Below are 18,299 nucleotides of genomic sequence, written 5' to 3'. Positions count from 1 at the left end.
TGTACTGTGGTACAAGAAGCACAGGATAGCCCAGACTGAGATCCAAAATAGGCCCAGGCCTTTCAAATGGACAGATCAAACAGACCCCCACAGGCCCAATATATAGTCACTGTCTATGGGATCTTACAGCAACTACATTTGCCAGAATCCACAGATCGCCAGTCTGGGCCTAGCACAGGTATTAGGGTCCAATACAGAATCCAATACCCTGGGCACTTTGCTATATTTTCTAATGTCATATATATGTTTAAATAGAGAGCTTTTCCTGTGCTCACTTGCAGATGATATTCAAGTCCGCTTCTATGAAGAGGATGAAAATGGAGGTTTCTGGGAAGGATTTGGAGACTTCTCACCTACTGATGTCCATAGACAGGTATATGTTTGAACTAGAAACATATAGCTTTACATGGCTAAATTGATTCAGTATCCAGTTTTGAGTAGAAACAATTTAGAGGAGATACTGTATACTGTATGAATGGCTGTTACTAAATGAAGGTGTTTAACCAAGAACTTTTCCAACAACTGGGAAATTCCCATCATCCAGATTGCTTAGAGTTCTGGCTTCAACTGTTTGCTCCCCTCCTTTGTGTTCTGAGCAGTGTATTTAGTGTATTTAACTTCACTTCTGTGTGTAGAATGTTTAATTAACCATTGAGATTTAATCTACCATAAAACTGCAATGGAATTATTTTTGCTTAAGTAACCAAACATCAAATTGCAGAAATGGTCAAATTAGAATATATTGATGATTCTGCATATTGGCTCAACATCACTTAAATGCTGTAATGGAAAGAGCTCAGAGAAGCAGCATGTGTGCAGCATATCTTCCAAGAGATACAAGTCGCTCTCAAGTCACTAAAGAAATATTTGTATATTTTATCACTAGTGGTGTGCAGGCAGGCCTGCAGGCTTGGGCTTATTCCTGCACACTATTTACGGGTTGGAGACAGGTGCAGGTTGAGCAGATGAGCATGTGCCTGCCCCGCTCCATTTTGTGATGTCAGATATGGGTGGATTGGAGTTGGGTCTATAAATAGAAGTGCCGATCGGGTACTGGTTGGGAGTGGGCAGATCGCTAATTTTCATTAGTGATTTATTCCTTATGTCTCTCTTTTTTATTAAGTATGCCATTGTCTTCAAAACTCCCAAGTATAAGGATGTAAATATTACAAAGGCAGCATCTGTTTTTGTTCAGCTTCGGAGGAAATCAGATTATGAAACTAGTGAACCCAAACCATTTCTTTACTACCCTGAAATAAAAGGTAAGAAGCTCCAAATGGCTAAAAATGTATTTGGAAGTTTTTATTAAGTGCCTGCTGGATATCTTTGCTACCCTCTGGCCTCATTTCTCCTGAAAATATTTTCATGAGATTTGATGACAAAGCTCCTCACCTTCCATGGCCCTAAACTTATTAATATAATGATAGACTACAGTGAAGTAGAGCCCAGTGGAAAATGTAACATTCTTCAATGCTTTCTTGATTTACCAAGCAATAACCGTTATACTAAGCAGCTCTTTGAAGATTGGTAGTACCCTACATAATATTTCTCTGTTGTAACTATCTGATTCAGAAATATAATTCACTCTGCATTTTATCTGACTAGTGATTTTTACTTTGGTTAGACAAGGAAGAAGTACAAAGGAAACGCCAGAAGCTTATGCCTAATTTCTCAGACGGTTATGGTGGAAGTGGGACAGGATCTGGTGGAGGTGGTGGTGGTTTATATGGAGGAGCAGGAGGATCTGGAGCAGGTGGTGGTAAGTTTAATATATATATAAAGAAGATGCCCCAGCACTGTTATTAGTACACTTGCTCGCTCCTGTAGGAGACGCCGTCTCATCCCCATGTAATATACAAAAATAGAAAAGATAAAGCAGCACACGAATGTTGCAAAAAGTGTATTAAAAATTTAATACATCACATAGCAGCGATGTTTCGGACAGACTGTGTGCCCTTTATCAAACCAAATGAACCACAGCATTATACAGGTGTAACCTTTTCAAGGCAATGAAGAGGAAATGACCTCGCAATTTGCATCTCCATTAGTACAAGTCATTATAATAATACATATATATTCATAGATACAAAACCAGGTCATAATCCCGATTTAAACCCATTGGATATAAAGATTTGAGTTTATTAATCCACCATACCTCCCTTCTCTTCAACTTTTTAACGGAGGCACAGTTTCCAGTACCATAAATCTTGTATACTAGAACAGCTAAAAAGTGAAATTTCTGGAGATCAAATGTAAGTGTAAATGAGATAGAGGGATGTACCTCATTTATCCTACTGTGGAACCGCTGAAGGGAGTCCCCCACCATACCACAGAAAACATAATTGATGTATCTCCACCAGGCTAAGCAATGCCTGGAGAAGTCTACATCAAGATAAATGTGTAGTTGTTGAAGCCTAGCCATAAAGGCATTGCCATATGACGGGGCTATGTTGAATCCCATTGCTGTTCCATGTAGCTGGAGGTAATAGTGAAATAATTGAAACATAGTATGATTTCCAGAGCCTGTAGGAAGAAACCCATCTGCTGTGCAGAATATTGTGCTCCTTCCTTAAAGGGATACTGTCATGGGAAAAAACATTTTTTTCAAACTGAATCAGTTAATAGTGCTGCTCTAGCAGAATTCTGCACTGAAATCCATTTCTCAAAAGAGCTAACAGATTTTTTTATATTCAATTTTGAAATCTGACATGGGGCTAGACATTTTGTCAATTTCCCAGCTGCCCCAAGTCATGTGACTTGTGCTCTGATAAACTTCAATCACTCTTTACTGCTGTACTGCAAGTTGGAGTGATATCACCCCCTCCCTTTCCCCCCCCCCAGCAGCCAAACAAAAGAACAATGGGAAGGTAACCAGATAGCAGCTCCCTAACACAAGATTACAGCTGCCTGGTACATCTAAGAACAACACTCAATAGTAAAAACCCATGTCCCACTGAGACACATTCAGTTACATTAAGAAGGAAAAATAGCAACCTGCCATAAAGCATTTCTCTCCTAAAGTGCAGGCACAAGTCACATGACCAGGGGCAGCTGGGAAATTGACAAAATGTCTAGCCCCATGTCAGATTTCAAAATTGAATATAAAAAAATCTGTTTGCTCTTTTGAGAAATGGATTTCAGTGCAGAATTCTGCTGGAGCAGCACTATTAACTGATTCATTTTGAAAAAAATGTTTTTTCCCATGACAGTATCCCTTTAAGTATCCACTCCCAGGCTTCTAACCCATCACTATGTGGAATTATATCACCTCCCACATATTCAAGTGATTGCAGTTTTTGAAGAAAGTGTCCTGTATCCTTAATATATGAGGGTACCTCTTGTATTAGTGGACTTAGTACCTTGTCCAACATTGTGGCTAGTGGACAGGTAACCAAACCAATTCCGGACACTATTGGCCTACCTGGAGGACACACTGGATCCTTATGGATCTTGGGTAAGACATAAGGAGACGGTGTGACCGGATTTTTTACAACCAAAAATCGTCTCAATCTATCAGCGATCACCCCAATATCTACCATATCATCTAGCAGTGCTTTGATATTTCTTATGATACCTAAAAGAGGATCACTAGATAAAAGCTTATATACTTCCCCATCAACCAGTTGTCTCTCTATTTCAGCAATATATTGTGCAGTGTCCATTATTACTATTGCCCCCCCTTTGTCAGAGGGCTTAACCGTAATGTCAGTTCTCTGCGATAAGTCCCTCAGGGCATTATGTTGTTGTTTAGACAAATTATGCATCACATATGGAGAATTATCCCCCACCTGACACGTATTTTTGACTTCTGATAATATATTGTTAATATATGTTTCCTCAGCAGCATATGTAGTAGATGGAACATACATACTTCTGCCATGCAAACCGAATCTATCAGTGTCCAGAGTGTATCTGTTCTCATCTACCAGTGGTTCAGTGGTTTATGAAAAAAGTGAACCTTCAATCTCAGTGAACAGAAAATTCATTATAAATCAATATGCAATTTAAACATATCAGTATGTTTATCCAGACAAAAATTTAAGCCCCGTGCCAACAAACGGTTCCTCTATGTGTGTAAGCTGTTTGGAAGAAATATAATATATTACTTGCTTATTGTCCTCTTGCTGCATCCCCGTTGTGGATGTCTTGTCATGCCTCCTATGTTTGACACCTCCCCGTCTCCATGGCCTCCTTGTCCTTTCTTTGGGGACTTTGCCAAAATATCAGATCCATATGCCCTGTCCTTTTTCGTGTAATGGGTATCATCCCCTCTGTGCATCTAGGTATGTTGTTTACCTTCAAAGCGATAATGGGAATGTTTATCTCTAGCATCAGTCATCCAGGCATACACATAACCCTTGTTATCAAGTGGTAATCAAGTGCAACCCTGTTAAATTTAGAGCGTTTCTGACACTCCCCCTCTTTACGATATTGCTCCAGCTTGGCAGTTAATTGTTCATGCACCTGTCCTAATTCTTTCACAGAGCTGCATTTTTGTTCAACCTTCATGATCTCTTGAACATGAGTGCCCCCGTTAAAAAGAGAGAGACAGAGAATTAAAGTTGAAGAGTAGATTAATAAACATAAATCTTTATATCCAATGGATTTAAATCAAGATTATGACCTGCTTTTCTGTCTATGTATGAATATGTATGTATTATTATAATGACTTGTACTAATGGAGATGCAAATTGTGAGGTCATTTCCTCTTCATTGCCTTGAAAATGTTACACCTGTATAGTGCTGTGGTTCATATGGCTTGATAAAAGGCACACAGTCTGTCCGAAACGTCGCTGCTATGTGATGTATTGAATTTTTGCAACATTCGTGTGCTGCTTCATCTTTTCTATTTATATATATATTTTATATATATATATATATATATATATATATATATATATATATATATATATATATATATGTATATTTTTATATATATATATATATATATATATATATATATATATATATATATATATATATATATATATATATATATATTAAATAAATTTAAAACAGGAATCGGCCGGTTCCTGTTTTAAATCTATTTAATAAATATGGAGTTTTAAACTGAAAAATCCTGGTGTGCACCTTTTGTCAGTGGAAATTGGATAATGCAGCTATTTTCAGCGTAGCACCCAGGTATGTGACTAATCATTGGAGTCTCTCATGGATGGTGTGCGACTTTGAATGTGTGTGTATATATATATATATATAGTATGTACAAACATATATATTAATATACAGTATATATATAAATACAACAGTATGCCTGCATGCTGGATGGTGGTTCAACAAGAACATCCACAGCAATGACTCAACGCAAGACTTGCTTAAAACGTCCTTTGTGAAAAATCAATGTTTTAGTCACATATTTATACTTTTATCAAGGTTCCTCATAGAGAACAGCCATCTAAATACCCAGTGCAAATTTTGGCACTAATTACATCAGAATGATGTCACCACCCCCTTCATGCACAGTAATGAACCTCCTACTCATGCAAAGCAATAAGCCCAATATATGAACCTAACAATGAAGAAAAGACTGCTTAACACTAACAGCAGTATTGCTCCTTTGTCAGGTATGGCTGCAAATAGGACTTTTCATATCATTTCCATGGCATATGTACAGACACTTTACAAGGTGCCAAGGTAATTTAAACTCCAAGAATAACTGCAGTTAAGATAATAATTTAGGTCTCAATGGTTAATAGAAGATTTGACTTCATAGGGTAAATGGGAGTATTGTGTTTTTGTGACATTCCAGGGATGCTAATACTGTAATTCATTGCTGTTTCTTCTATTTTGTCACTACTGGCACAACATGCTTCCTGCAGGTAAAAGCATGTTGTAGCCTGTATCCATTTTTGGGGGCAGGAAATATCTGCACAATTTGAGGGTAAATTCTGCTTTGCCCACACACCCCGCTCATACCAACTTACAAATATTTTCCCAAAAAGTTTAGAGCACCTATTATAACTATAAATACAAGTTTGAATTTGTCAACATTTCATTGGCATGAGATAGTCTGCATCCCACATTTAGTTCCTGCTATCAGGGTCTGGAAATATTTATATATTTATTCTATGCCTCTTCTGATCTCTGCTACTTGCAATGGCAGATATCTTATATTAAATGAGTATGCATATTCTGTGCTGCTGTTTAAGCTAGTAAAAGGAGGCTCCTGCTTTTTCAAAGCAGGACCTTCTTCACACCATTAGCTTCAATGGAGTTGCTCTGATTAGTCCATCCTCATAATCTCCTTCAACCATTAGCACCGAATTTAGTCATAGCTACCCTAAGCCGGGCCTACCCAAACCAACAATGCAGTTTGTTTTCATTATTGGTACATTGGCCTACCAATCTCAGCCGATATTCCTACAAAATGCATATCGGTCAGTTTAGGAAATGCTTGTTGTGAACATCTACCAATCCACCATGTTAGCCAGTTTATGGCTCAATGGCAGGTCTTTTTCACTGCCTGCTCTTCCAGTCACTTTTTAAGTCTTCTAGGTGTTTTTTTTCTCAGAATGAATGTTGTTTCAGATTTAGTAAAATATCATTTTAAGTTTTGCCAAGATATATTTTTATACCAGGCGCATGTGAAAATTAATTACTACATGATATTAAGTACTGTATTGCTTCTTTTCAGGCTATGGGTTTTCTTCATTCAGTTGTAATAATTACGGAGGTTTGAATTTTCATGGAGGCCCTATGAATTCCGGTCCATGTATGAAACATGGTGAGTTTATGATTTAACGGTAAGGTAAAATTTAAAATTACAACATTGAATATACCAGGGTCTGTTTACTAATGTGACAGTTACTAGTATACTTGCTCACTGCACATTGCAATTAGCATCCTAGTCATTTACATGCACTGGTTTCTGGTACCATTTTGAAATTCTTTATTCTATGGATTAAACAAAAAGGTACTCAGATCCTCTTGCCTGTAATCAATCCTGTTTGATTAGCAGAGGTGCAGCTGTAGGGAAGTTTGTTGTTTTTGTTTTTTGCGAGCCATACACGGGCAAATTTTACAACCAAATGGATGTATATCATACAAGGGGCTGAAATTGAGAAACCTGCCTCAGAAAGGCAAAGCCCCACAGTTTACCAGGGGCAGCAAAAAGTTGCTTCTGGTAACGTCAAAAAGTGAAATCCCAATTTTTATATTGGATGTGTTCTCTACTGTGGAGATGCCCCCCCCCCTTCCCTAACCTTTTTTGAACAGTTTTATCAGTGTGTGTATTTTTCCTTAACTGCTCCTCTGCCTAGAAGATAGAAGCTCTGCCAACCTTCACTGTCAGGACTGTTGAAGCAGCTTGTCTTTAACCTGGAGTAGAAATAAGAACACTATAGATTTGCTTTGATTATTATATTTGCTGTTAGAAGCAAAGTCCCTGCGAGGCTAGTTTGAAACCTAAAGGTGACCATACACAGGCAGATTCAAGTTGCCAATTCAGGTCCTTTAGTGCAATTTGGCAGCATATCTGCCCTTGTATGGGGCCCTCCAACAGGCTTTCCCGATCGATCAGCTTGATTTTTCTGTCAACTGCTCTGACTGGTCGTATCCCCTTCATTGTAAATCGATTGTTTGGCCCAAGCACATCACCCACCTAAGGTGGGCATATTGGGGGAAAGATTCACTTTTTTGGCAACCTCCTCAAACGAGTGAATCTTACTGCGTGGGGCCACCTTAATAATGTTAGTACCAAAGAGACATCAAATAGGATAGTGTGTTTGTGCCTTGAGACTGGTGAGGAAAAGATGACACATAGCTTCAGCAAGAGAAGAAAGGCAGCAAACTGCAAAGTATGTAGAAATATTTCTGCCATATACCATATATTGCCACACATAGTGGAGGATACTGGGAGCAGTGTTTCTGTTACCCTTGCACCCGTGCGTACACACAAATTTTGAAGCTAGTGCACAGAACAAACTGTACTTAATTTTTCTGCCAGTCCACCTCTTTGTGAACAAAGTTTTATAAAACTATGAGCAAATGGTTATTTTTAAACATGCAATTCTAACATTATTAAGAAGAAGCATTAAAATCATTAGCGCTTGTTTCTTTCCATTACCAGGTTTTTGACAAAAATAAAAAAAAAATTCAAAAATACTCTAAAACCTGATGAGGATATTTTACTTGCCCTCTGAATTCTCCCTTGATATATATATATATATATATATATATATATATATATATATATATATATATATATATATATATATATATATATATATATATATATATATATATATATATATATATATATTCACCCACTTTACATTGATTTAAAATGCAAATGTAGTAAATAATAAATATAGCAGACATTTATATTTCATGCTTGTTGGTTAATTGTTTTCTTCTAGTTACTTATTAGCAGTGTAGTGGCATTTTCCAGCCCTGATGTAAGGATTGATATATATATAAGACATTTGCTATGGAGCAAAAAGAGGAAATAGGAATCCTTGTGTACAGTTCAGTACTGCAGTAAATCTTTGTATTTTATGTTAGATTCCGAGTCCCAGTGTGAGGAAGCCAACCAGAAACATGGTGAGACCATGAATACCCAAGATGCACCTATTGAAGATGCATGTTTGTGCTTCGAGGCTTCACAAGAAAAGGAACAGAGAGACACTGCTCCAGCAAGGAAGGAAGGGGAGTTCTGCAAACTGCATGGTATGTAGGAGTACATACTGATACTTCTTGGTTCATATCTTCTACCAAATTCTTTGTTTCTGTGACTCAAGATTGAAGACATTAAACTTTAAGTTTTAGGAGGTTTTAGACTATCCACGTTGTATGATATCCCATTTGAACTATTTAATGTTTTGCATAAGGAAACTCATTACATTACGTTTGTTCCAAATATTCAGTAAATATTATATATAATCTCAACATAAGAACATTTCTATAGAGAGAGACTCACCATGTGGATGAGAAGGCTCAGGTGCTCTGCCCCAAGCCTTCAGCATAAGGGAGCGAACATCATCGTATTGTTTTTTAGGGTAGCCACTCAAAGAGCAGTCCTCCAGGCAGTAGTAGTAAAAACAGGTCTTTTATTGAGGTACAAGTGTGGACCACAGCCTTACGCATTTCATGTTCTCACAACACTTAATCATAGGCTACTGCTGAATTACACATACAAGGTATTTAAACTATTTAAACTTGTATCCACCAATGACATTTGTTTTGTCATTAACCAATCAGAAGGTATCCTAAAAGGAGTAGTTCTTTTGTTAAAAAAGGGAGGGAAGTAAAAGGGAGGGCAAACACATCTTGCTATAACGATGCTTGTCACACGACAAGCCTCTAGTGGCCATATTTGTACTCTCTTGTGCAGGGAGTATTTAACAAAAAACTAATTTTATTCATAGTGACACTGACACTTAGGGGCAGATGTATGAAGGGTCGAATATCGAGGGTTAATTAACCCTCGATATTCGACTAGGAACTAAAATCCTTCGACTTCGAATATCGAAGTCAAAGGATTTAGCGCAAATCCTACGATCGAACGATCGAAGGATTATTCCTTCGATCGAACGATTAAATCCTTCGAATCGAACGATTCGAAGGATTTTAATCCAACGATCGAAGGAATATCCTTCGATCAAAAAAACTTAGGCAAGCCTATGGGGACCTTCCCCATAGGCTAACATTGACTTCGGTAGCTTTTAGCTGCCGAAGTAGGGGGTCGAAGTTTTTTTTAAAGAGGCAGTACTTCGACTATCGAATGGTCGAATAGTTGAACGATTTTTAGTTCGAATCGTTCGAGTCGTAGTCGTAGTGGAAGGTCGAAGTAGCCCATTCGATGGTCGAAGTAGCCCAAAAAACACTTCGAAATTCGAAGTTTTTTTAATTAGAATCCTTCACTCGAGCTTCATGAATCGGCCCCTCAGTGACAAAAAAACAAAACAACAACATTAAAAACCAGAAAGTTACATTTCATGTTTTTTCTTACAAAGAGAATAAATTGTATCTTATTAGTACTGTTTGTATTGAAAAATAATTTAGGCTACCTGAGACACATTTAGAGAAAGGTTTGGTATCAGATGGCAGGGCATCATCAGAGGTACCAATTAACAGCAGTGCCTTATGGGAAGCTTATTTCGTTTTGAAAGGGTACATGATCATTTTGTAAACCCATCTCATTTGAATCCCCTAGCTCTCCAGCGTCACATTTCATATGTGAGGGTTTTCTCTGAATCTAGCCTACCAGTGTCACTTATCTTGCAGTTAAATAACATATTGCCATTTTTGTTGCTAATAGTATACTATAATCAAATGCTGGATATAGGGCTGAGTAGGTATATGGAGATTGAAGCTATAGGGATGATTCCTGCAGTGATAATAAATACAGTTTTTTTTATAAACACCAGGCAATCTTCTCTTTGGAAGATCCTCTGTTGTTAAATGAGTCATTTGGTCATGAAGATCTGGTGAAAATGTTTTTTTGAGAAGTATTGCTTTAAGAAACCACTAGCAAGCTTTAAATCAGGTTAATATAGTGTCTTTCAAATGTTTTGTGTGTGTATGTGTTCTGCAGTCCTCACACCTATTCCAGAATTACTGGTATAATTACTGGAATCATATCTCCATTCCCAGATTTTGTTACAGCTCTTTCATGTATTATTTCATCAACACAGCCATGAGAAATCATACACATTATGTCCTAAAGGAGTATGCAAACAACAGTGGAGGCTTAGATTTCTCAGCATTGTTAACAGTAGCATACCTAAAAAATACTGGCACCCAAAGCTTTAGGACAGTGAATAAGGCATTAAACTAATTATCAGTCAATACCACACTCTGCCCCTTCACACCCTGGGCACCCCAGCACAAATCCTTAAGGCCAAAGCTGCAGATTTGTTGGGAAAATAATGGAGAATGTTTTGAGGCACAACTTAAAAGCATAGAATGCCATTTGCAGAGAGCTTTAAATGTTTGCATATAAACATTTGATAGCCATGATTCTGTTACTAAACAGTACATTCTCCATAGCCTTTAATAGAATGGTACCTTCTTATCTAAGACAAAGTTTGTTGTGTTCTATGCAGATCTAAGGCAGAATTCAAAATACAGTAAAATGATGTAAAATCCAGGAAAATGTAAAATCAGGTAAATGTATTATGCATAATATATAGGTGGGACCACAAACCAATAATGTAAAATGAGGGAAAACTTAAAATCGGGATGTAAAATGGGGGTTTAACCTGCCATTACTTTCATGCCAAGTCCATTGATTGGATGTTTACCGTAAATACAACTCAGTGTATATATGTAGATACTTTATGATGCAGAGATTGCTTTATAATCCATAAGGGGCACATGGAGACAGCATAAAAATATTTGCTGTAAGTAGACTAATCTCTATTAGCAAAAGCTTAGGGTATTTTAGGCTAACTCAAGTTGGAAATATAAACTAGCGGCCTCTGTCAAGTGGCATATAGTTCTGACAACTGTATAATAAACTATTTACAGCCATTGCATCCTCACTAAATGAAAATCCTTGGTTCCAAGAGTTTTTTGTATGTATTCAGAGAATGACACATCACAAAAGTGTTTATTATTGTGGGTTACCAGTTTGTAAGTCCCACAGCAGTGGCCATAGATTGGTGCTTTGGTTGGGCTCTTTTTAAAATTAATTTTTATTTATTATATGTACAGTATCTCATCTATATGTTTTATTGCAGCTGAAACACTCCATTGTGTATTATGTACTGAATATAGCACAAACACACTTATTCCAATTATCTCCCACTCACCCATCTTGGCAGAAACTATCACTTGAGTGTAGAATGGCTGCTGTGCATTCATATATGAGTAACCTGCCAGAGACTCTTGAAGGAAACACAAAACGCTGTGTTTGAAATGGATGTATTTGGTAAACTAGAAAAAACAAACTTTCTCCATATCAAATCCTAGAGAGTTACCAGCCTGATATATTTAGATACATTTCCTTCTGATGACTGCAATATTTATGGTATTGTACTTGATTTACTTTTGGCACAGTAGCCAATAATTATGACGCTTATAAATCCATTTTTACTAGTGCAACATTTCTTTTTTGCAGAATGTAATTTCCTGAGCAAGGCTATGCAGCTAGCAAAGCGCCATGCAGCATCCTTGTTTGACTATGCCGTAACAGGAGATGTGAGGATGTTATTAGCTGTACAGCGCCACCTAGCTTCAGTTCAAGATGAGAATGGGGACAAGTAAGTAACTTGCTTTGACGTCTAACCAACAAAGAAACAAAGAAAAGGAATATTTAATAGCTAATAAAATATTGGGCCACACTTTTTCTATTATTCATGAGAAATGAAAGAAATAAAAATCGAGTCTGTGTTCCAGACTCTCCTATAAAGGCTCAGTAATATTTACTGCGGTTATTAAGAGGGGAAATTAATGTTGTTTGACTGTATCCTGGTGTTATTGGGGTATGAAAATTGTATGGGAACAGTATTAGCACCATAAGGGCTAGTGGTCAGTCAATTACTCCATTTTGACGTCATTGTACAACAGGTTAAAAGGCACAAATCAGTAACTAGCTCATAAAGCAAATTAGCTGAACTTCACATGTGACTTCAGAGAATAAAGGGCTTTGGTTGAAGATTCACAAGCCTGCTACAGATTTATAGGTGATGGACAGTGAATTAATATTAGGATTAAAACTGGTACTTTTAGAGGCAAATTTCCATTTTTTCAGCCAGTAATTTGGCTTTCTAGTGCAGGAGTGCCCAATCGATGCACCCTTCCCCCCCCCCGACCACTTCTGGCATAGGAAAAGGTAAGCTCTGGGGGCGGCATTGCAGGAGCTGCTGCAAGCCTTAGAAGCAGTTCTGCATCCACCATTAATCCTGCCCTTGGACTGTTTGTTGTACAGGTATGGGACCTGTTATCCAGAATGCTTGGGACCTGAGGTTTTCTGGATAACGAATCTTTCTGTAATTTGGATCTTCATACCTTAAGTCTACTAGAACTTCATGTAAACATAAAATAAACACAATAGGTTGGTTTTTGCTTCCAATAAGGATTAATTATATCTTAGTTTGGATCAAGTACAATGTACTGTTTTTATTAGAACAGAGAAAAAGGAAATCGTTTTTTAGATTATTTTGATAAAATTGGAGACAGCCTTTCTGTAATTAGGAGCTTTCTGGATAACTGGTTTCCCTATAACAGATCCAATACCTGTATTATCATACAGGATTTCGATTTACAAGAGGGGTTTGGAAGCAGAAAGTTATTTTATTGGCAAGGCAGAATCTGAAGCCCTATAGAAAGAAAGAAAAATAATTTCTGACCAAAGTTCAGTTGCAGCGCTGCTAACTTGGCTGCAGTCAGTTGCGCAAAAAAATCCAATGCACTTCTGTATAGTTCTGCTTGGAATAGCTGCCGCTTCTCTTCCTGCTCTGAATTAATGGAGAACAAAGGGTATTTTTAAATTAACATTGCAAACTGTTGGTTGCATGCCCCCTTCCTGAAACGCCATACTTTAATTACTCAATTCGCTGTAGTTTACTTGCACCAGCACATTGAATTAAATCACCGCAGCGGACTTTGCGGCCGCTATCTTGATGAAGTACGCTTCATATTCTCTGTCTCCTGGTCCAAAAGCACACATGCGCAGTTCTCCCTCATGACCCCTTTGTGTCACATGGAACAACCATCAAATTTTTTTACAGCAACTAGACGCGATCATTGCTGTTGGCACTTCACAATGAAGGGGAGGAGAAGGAGGTCAGTGATGACGTTCACTTTTAACATGTGATCAGAACATCATCGCTGGCCTGGGGGTAGTAGAGTGATCATTTGCTCATGCGCAGGGCTTGGAAGATTTATTCTGCGCATGTGCAAGCCCTGATTGAGCAGTATTCTATCAGCAGAGGGATTTCATCAATATTTTATGCAATCTTCAAAATTTTTAACATCAATCTCTACATGCAGCTGAAGGGCAACTTGTATAGAGGCAGCATTATTGTAAGTAGTTCTTCACCTAAGGGGCAATACTTAGAGCTTTATTTGTATTTTTAAATTTCCTTCTCCTTAAAGCCAATCTCCAGGGTTCCCACAGCAACTTGTCTCAATTGTTGCAGTGCATTATATAGAATTGGCCACATGCATCACCCTCACACCAAATGCCAGAAATTACACCTACAGGACAACTGTGTTTGGTCTTCTGAAAGTGCAGGAATTCTGGGAAAAACACTACTCAATAAATAAAAAAACATGCAGATTTTGTTTGAAATTGCATTCTACTAATAATTTATCATCTATTGTGGAATTGTTCCCAGAAAGATCAGTATACTAAAAGCTCATGATTACATTCATGCTAAAACATTTTAAAAGAGAACTAAACCCTAAAAATGATTATGGCTAGAAATGCAATAATTTACATATTGAACTTGGTCCAGGCCTTCAAAGTTGTCACAGGAGTTTCCCATCTTGGATTTTGTTAGGAGTGTCAGTAACACGCAGTGGGCTCTGAGCTGCTGTCAAGAAGCTAAACTTAGGGGTCGTCACAAATCATCAAGCAGAAATTGAGGTTTGTCTTACATATAAGATGATGCTACAGGGCTGATAATTACATTCTGATGCAAATTGTGTCGGTTACTGAACTGCCATGTACCAATAATCAGAATTATGTAGTAATCATCCTTATATGACATATATATTAGATATATTCAGTATCGTGTGTCGCTCCCTAAGCTCAGTAAGTGACAGCAGCACAGAGCATGTGCAGTGAATCAGCAGAAAAGAAGATGGGGAGCTACTGGTGGTATATTTGGGGGCACAGATCTTCCCTGCTAAAGGGCTGTGGTTCCCTTGGGCTAGTACAGAAGCCCTTAACAGAATGTAAAATATTTATAGCCTACTTCTTTAGTTTGGCTTTAGTTCAGAATTATTTAAACTTTTTGTTTTAGGTTTTTTCATCTTTTTTTTCCAGCATTTTCCACTTGTCTGTTATCCACCTCCATTCTGCATTAGTAAGGATCTTCCTGGACATAACAAAAGGGGTTGTGTGTGATGATGTCATCAATGTGAGAAATGACCTCTACCAGGTATGTATCAAACTATGTGACATCAGATGTCAATATGCCACATTTTCAGTTTCAGTGACTGTGCAATCTTTATTTGTATTACAGAGGCAGTATACACCTATAGTCGCCCTTGTCCAACATGAACACTAAAAAAAAGGACTTGTATTGAAAATGTGTTCTGCCTATTCTTTTCATTAAAGAAAAAATCGATTTTCTTTATCAATTAAAAAAAACCAACAGATTACAGTTTTGTTTTTACTCTTTTTACCTCTTTTGTAATGAGTTGTTTTTTAAAACATGTATAATGATTTCCCTGAGCTGCAGCCTGTCTCAGTTTTGCAGGTAAGGAGGTGTTCATTATACAGGAGGTTTAAAAAACTTTAACTTTTACTTTTCACATAGGGGGTTATTTACTAAATTCCGAATGCAAAAATCACGGACAATTTGTGATTTTTTTTTTAATAAAATCGGACTTTTAAAAAATCACAAATTTTTTGGAATCTATTAAACCCCAAGGATGGAAAAGTCAGAATCAGAAAATCCAGCACCTCAGACCTGTTGAGGTTTTTGGCAATACCCCGAAGTTTTCAAAGTTTTCGGGCAAAAAGCATAAGAAATCAGAGTTTTCGGGTGAAAAATCGCAAAAATCAGAGGAATAATCGTGAAAATCTGATTTTTTTTTCAGCAAAGCCAATTTTGCGGGAAAATGTTAAAATAAATAAACGTAAAAAAACATGAGCAGATTTGATCGGAGTTTGTAGCAGAAAATATTGAGATAAATTCGGACTTTGATAAATAACCCCCATAATCTTGTGAAAGAAATTAAACAAACGCTATATATTTTTAAATTATAATAATAGGCAACAAGTATTTTTAAATTGCCCTATTTATTGAAGTTATGTTGAACAAGGGGTATACTGCCTCTTTAAAGGGGTTGTTCACCTTTATAATAACTTTTAGTATGATGTAGAGAGAGATATTCTGAGACAATCTGCATTTGGTTTTCATTATTATTTGTGATTATTGGGTTATTTAGCTTTTTATTCAGCAGCTCTCTAGTTTGCAATGTCAGTTATCTAGTTGCTAGGGTCCAAATTACCCTAGCAACCATACATTAATTTGAATAAGAGACTGGAATATGAATAGGAGAGGGTCTGAATAGAAAGATGAGTAATTAAAAGTAGCAATAATAATACATTTGTAACCTTACAGAGCTTTTGAAAGAGTCAGATGAAAAATGCTAATAATTCAAAAACTATAAAAAAAAATAAGTAATGAAGACCAATTGAAAATTTGCTTAGAATTAGCCATTCTATAACATACTAAAAGTTAACTTAAAGGTGAACCACCCCTTGAACCACAACCCCTACCAGATAAGATTATTTGGGGTGTCTTTCTCTGGTCATAAAGAACGAATTAATGTGGTATAAAGGGGAAAAAATCCTCTCCAATCAGTAATTAATACACCTTCAATTGCCAAGGTCCTTTTGAGGATAAAAATAAATAATTAAAATGTGTCATTAAAAAATATATATACACAATAGTTTTATTACGCCTTATAAACACTTAATCACTTTAATACCTGGCCTGCCTGAACCCTAAATTAGTCAAAACATATTCATAAAAAATTGTAAAAATGATTGTCACTTATTTCATATCAAGGCAACAAAGCAAGTATTGTGCATTTCCCATTAAGGATAGAATACATCCAAAATCTCCACAGTTTTTAATCCGGAATTAAACTTTCTAAAAAGCTTTAGGTGTAAGTTATAGTTCTTAAAGACAGTCGGTGTCTGTGATATCTCAAGTAGTCTTTCAGTGGTCACCAAGGTCTTTGTGCATTTTTAGACTCCACTACATTTGGCTGTAATCACACAACAAGCCGACACTGTGCAAGATATTTTTAAAGCTGGAGGTGACCCATTGCTCTTGGATCGGGATGGCAACTCAGTCCTGCACCTCGCTTGTAAAGCAGAAGATGCCTCAACATTAAGTATACTGCTTAAACACAAACAGATGCTTGGGATCATCAACCTTCCAAACAATGATGGTAAGCCATGAATTAAAGGGCAACTGTCGTGAAAATGAAAATTTGATATACGCTTTAGCATACTGAAATAAGTAACTTTCTGAATACAATGAATTATACATATTCAGTACTGTTTCTGAAATATTCAAGTTTATCTTCACTATTCCTCTCTCAGCATCTGTTTCTCTTCATTCTGTCTTCAGTTGAGTGTCAGATGAATGATCCAATATATATTATATGATATGGGTCAGTCAGACTTGCCTTCGCATTGCTCCAGCAGCAGAATGTGTATCACGTAACACCTTGACTATACAAAATGACTGGTTATATTTAAACACATACATTTTGTGCATGTTGGTATGTGTTAAACAGTATGCAAGACAGAGGTGGATGATGTTACTATTTCACTAGCATTGTATGTAGTAGAATTGTTTGACCTGAGCATACTTTGTTGGTTATCAGGCTTGAATCCAGTCCATGTGGCTGTACTTGCCAATTGCATGCTGTGCCTCCGGCTTTTGATATCAGCAGGAGCAGATGTAAATGCTCAGGAACAGAAATCAGGAAAAAGTGCATTGCATTTGGCTGTGGAACAAGACAACATATCTCTAGCTGGTTGCCTTCTTCTGGAGGTGAGCGTGACACTTTTTAACTCCTAACTTTTTGTCTCCTAAAAAACTAGCAGTATCATTTTGTGTGTCTAGTCAGATGTGTCTGATAAGCTTTAATCCCTTCTGAATCCCATCAGGGAGATGCATGTGTTGATAGTACCACATATGATGGAAATACACCGCTCCACATAGCAGTTGGAAGAGGCTCTACAAAGCTGACAGCACTTCTCAAAGCCGCAGGTATGAGTGTTTGAGTGGTTTCTAACAAAAATAAGATAAGGAAAATGTAAAGGTTGCCTTAAAGGAATAGTAGCACAAAAGTCTTTTAAAGCAATGGAAATATAATTTACTGTTGTGCTGCACTGGTAAAACTGGTGTGTTTGCTCCAGAAAAACTGCTATAAACAAGCCATGTATAGCAATGGGGTCAGCCATTCAATGCTGAAAAAGTAATGTCACAGGATACACAGCAGATAACAGATACATTCTGTAGTATACAATGAGATTTTTCAGAACTTATGTATTATCTACTGTGTATACTGTGGTTGAATGGCTGCCTGTGGCTACACTGCAGGTTGTTTATAGAAACGATAGCAGTGTTTCTGAAGCAAAT

The 18,299-nt window shown here is 37.1% G+C and overlaps 1 protein-coding gene across 1 annotated transcript in view; it reads left to right on the top strand.

The window, feature by feature from the left end:
- nfkb1.S (nuclear factor of kappa light polypeptide gene enhancer in B-cells 1 S homeolog) overlaps positions 1–18,299 on the top strand; it is a 65,834-nt gene that overhangs the window by 38,798 nt on the left and 8,737 nt on the right. The window contains exons 10-19 of the mRNA XM_018243391.2: positions 282–373; positions 1,124–1,262; positions 1,625–1,759; positions 6,653–6,742; positions 8,521–8,685; positions 12,080–12,221; positions 14,954–15,068; positions 16,896–17,097; positions 17,539–17,708; positions 17,825–17,927. Coding sequence (XP_018098880.1) covers positions 282–373; positions 1,124–1,262; positions 1,625–1,759; positions 6,653–6,742; positions 8,521–8,685; positions 12,080–12,221; positions 14,954–15,068; positions 16,896–17,097; positions 17,539–17,708; positions 17,825–17,927 — 1,353 coding nt within the window. The remainder of the gene's footprint in view (positions 1–281; positions 374–1,123; positions 1,263–1,624; positions 1,760–6,652; positions 6,743–8,520; positions 8,686–12,079; positions 12,222–14,953; positions 15,069–16,895; positions 17,098–17,538; positions 17,709–17,824; positions 17,928–18,299) is intronic.

The sequence above is a fragment of the Xenopus laevis genome, chromosome 1S (assembly GCF_017654675.1).
Source record: "Xenopus laevis strain J_2021 chromosome 1S, Xenopus_laevis_v10.1, whole genome shotgun sequence".
Classification (NCBI taxonomy): Eukaryota; Metazoa; Chordata; class Amphibia; order Anura; family Pipidae; genus Xenopus; species Xenopus laevis.
Note: the sequence above shows the minus strand (reverse complement) of the source record. Positions and strands in the feature narration are given on the sequence as shown.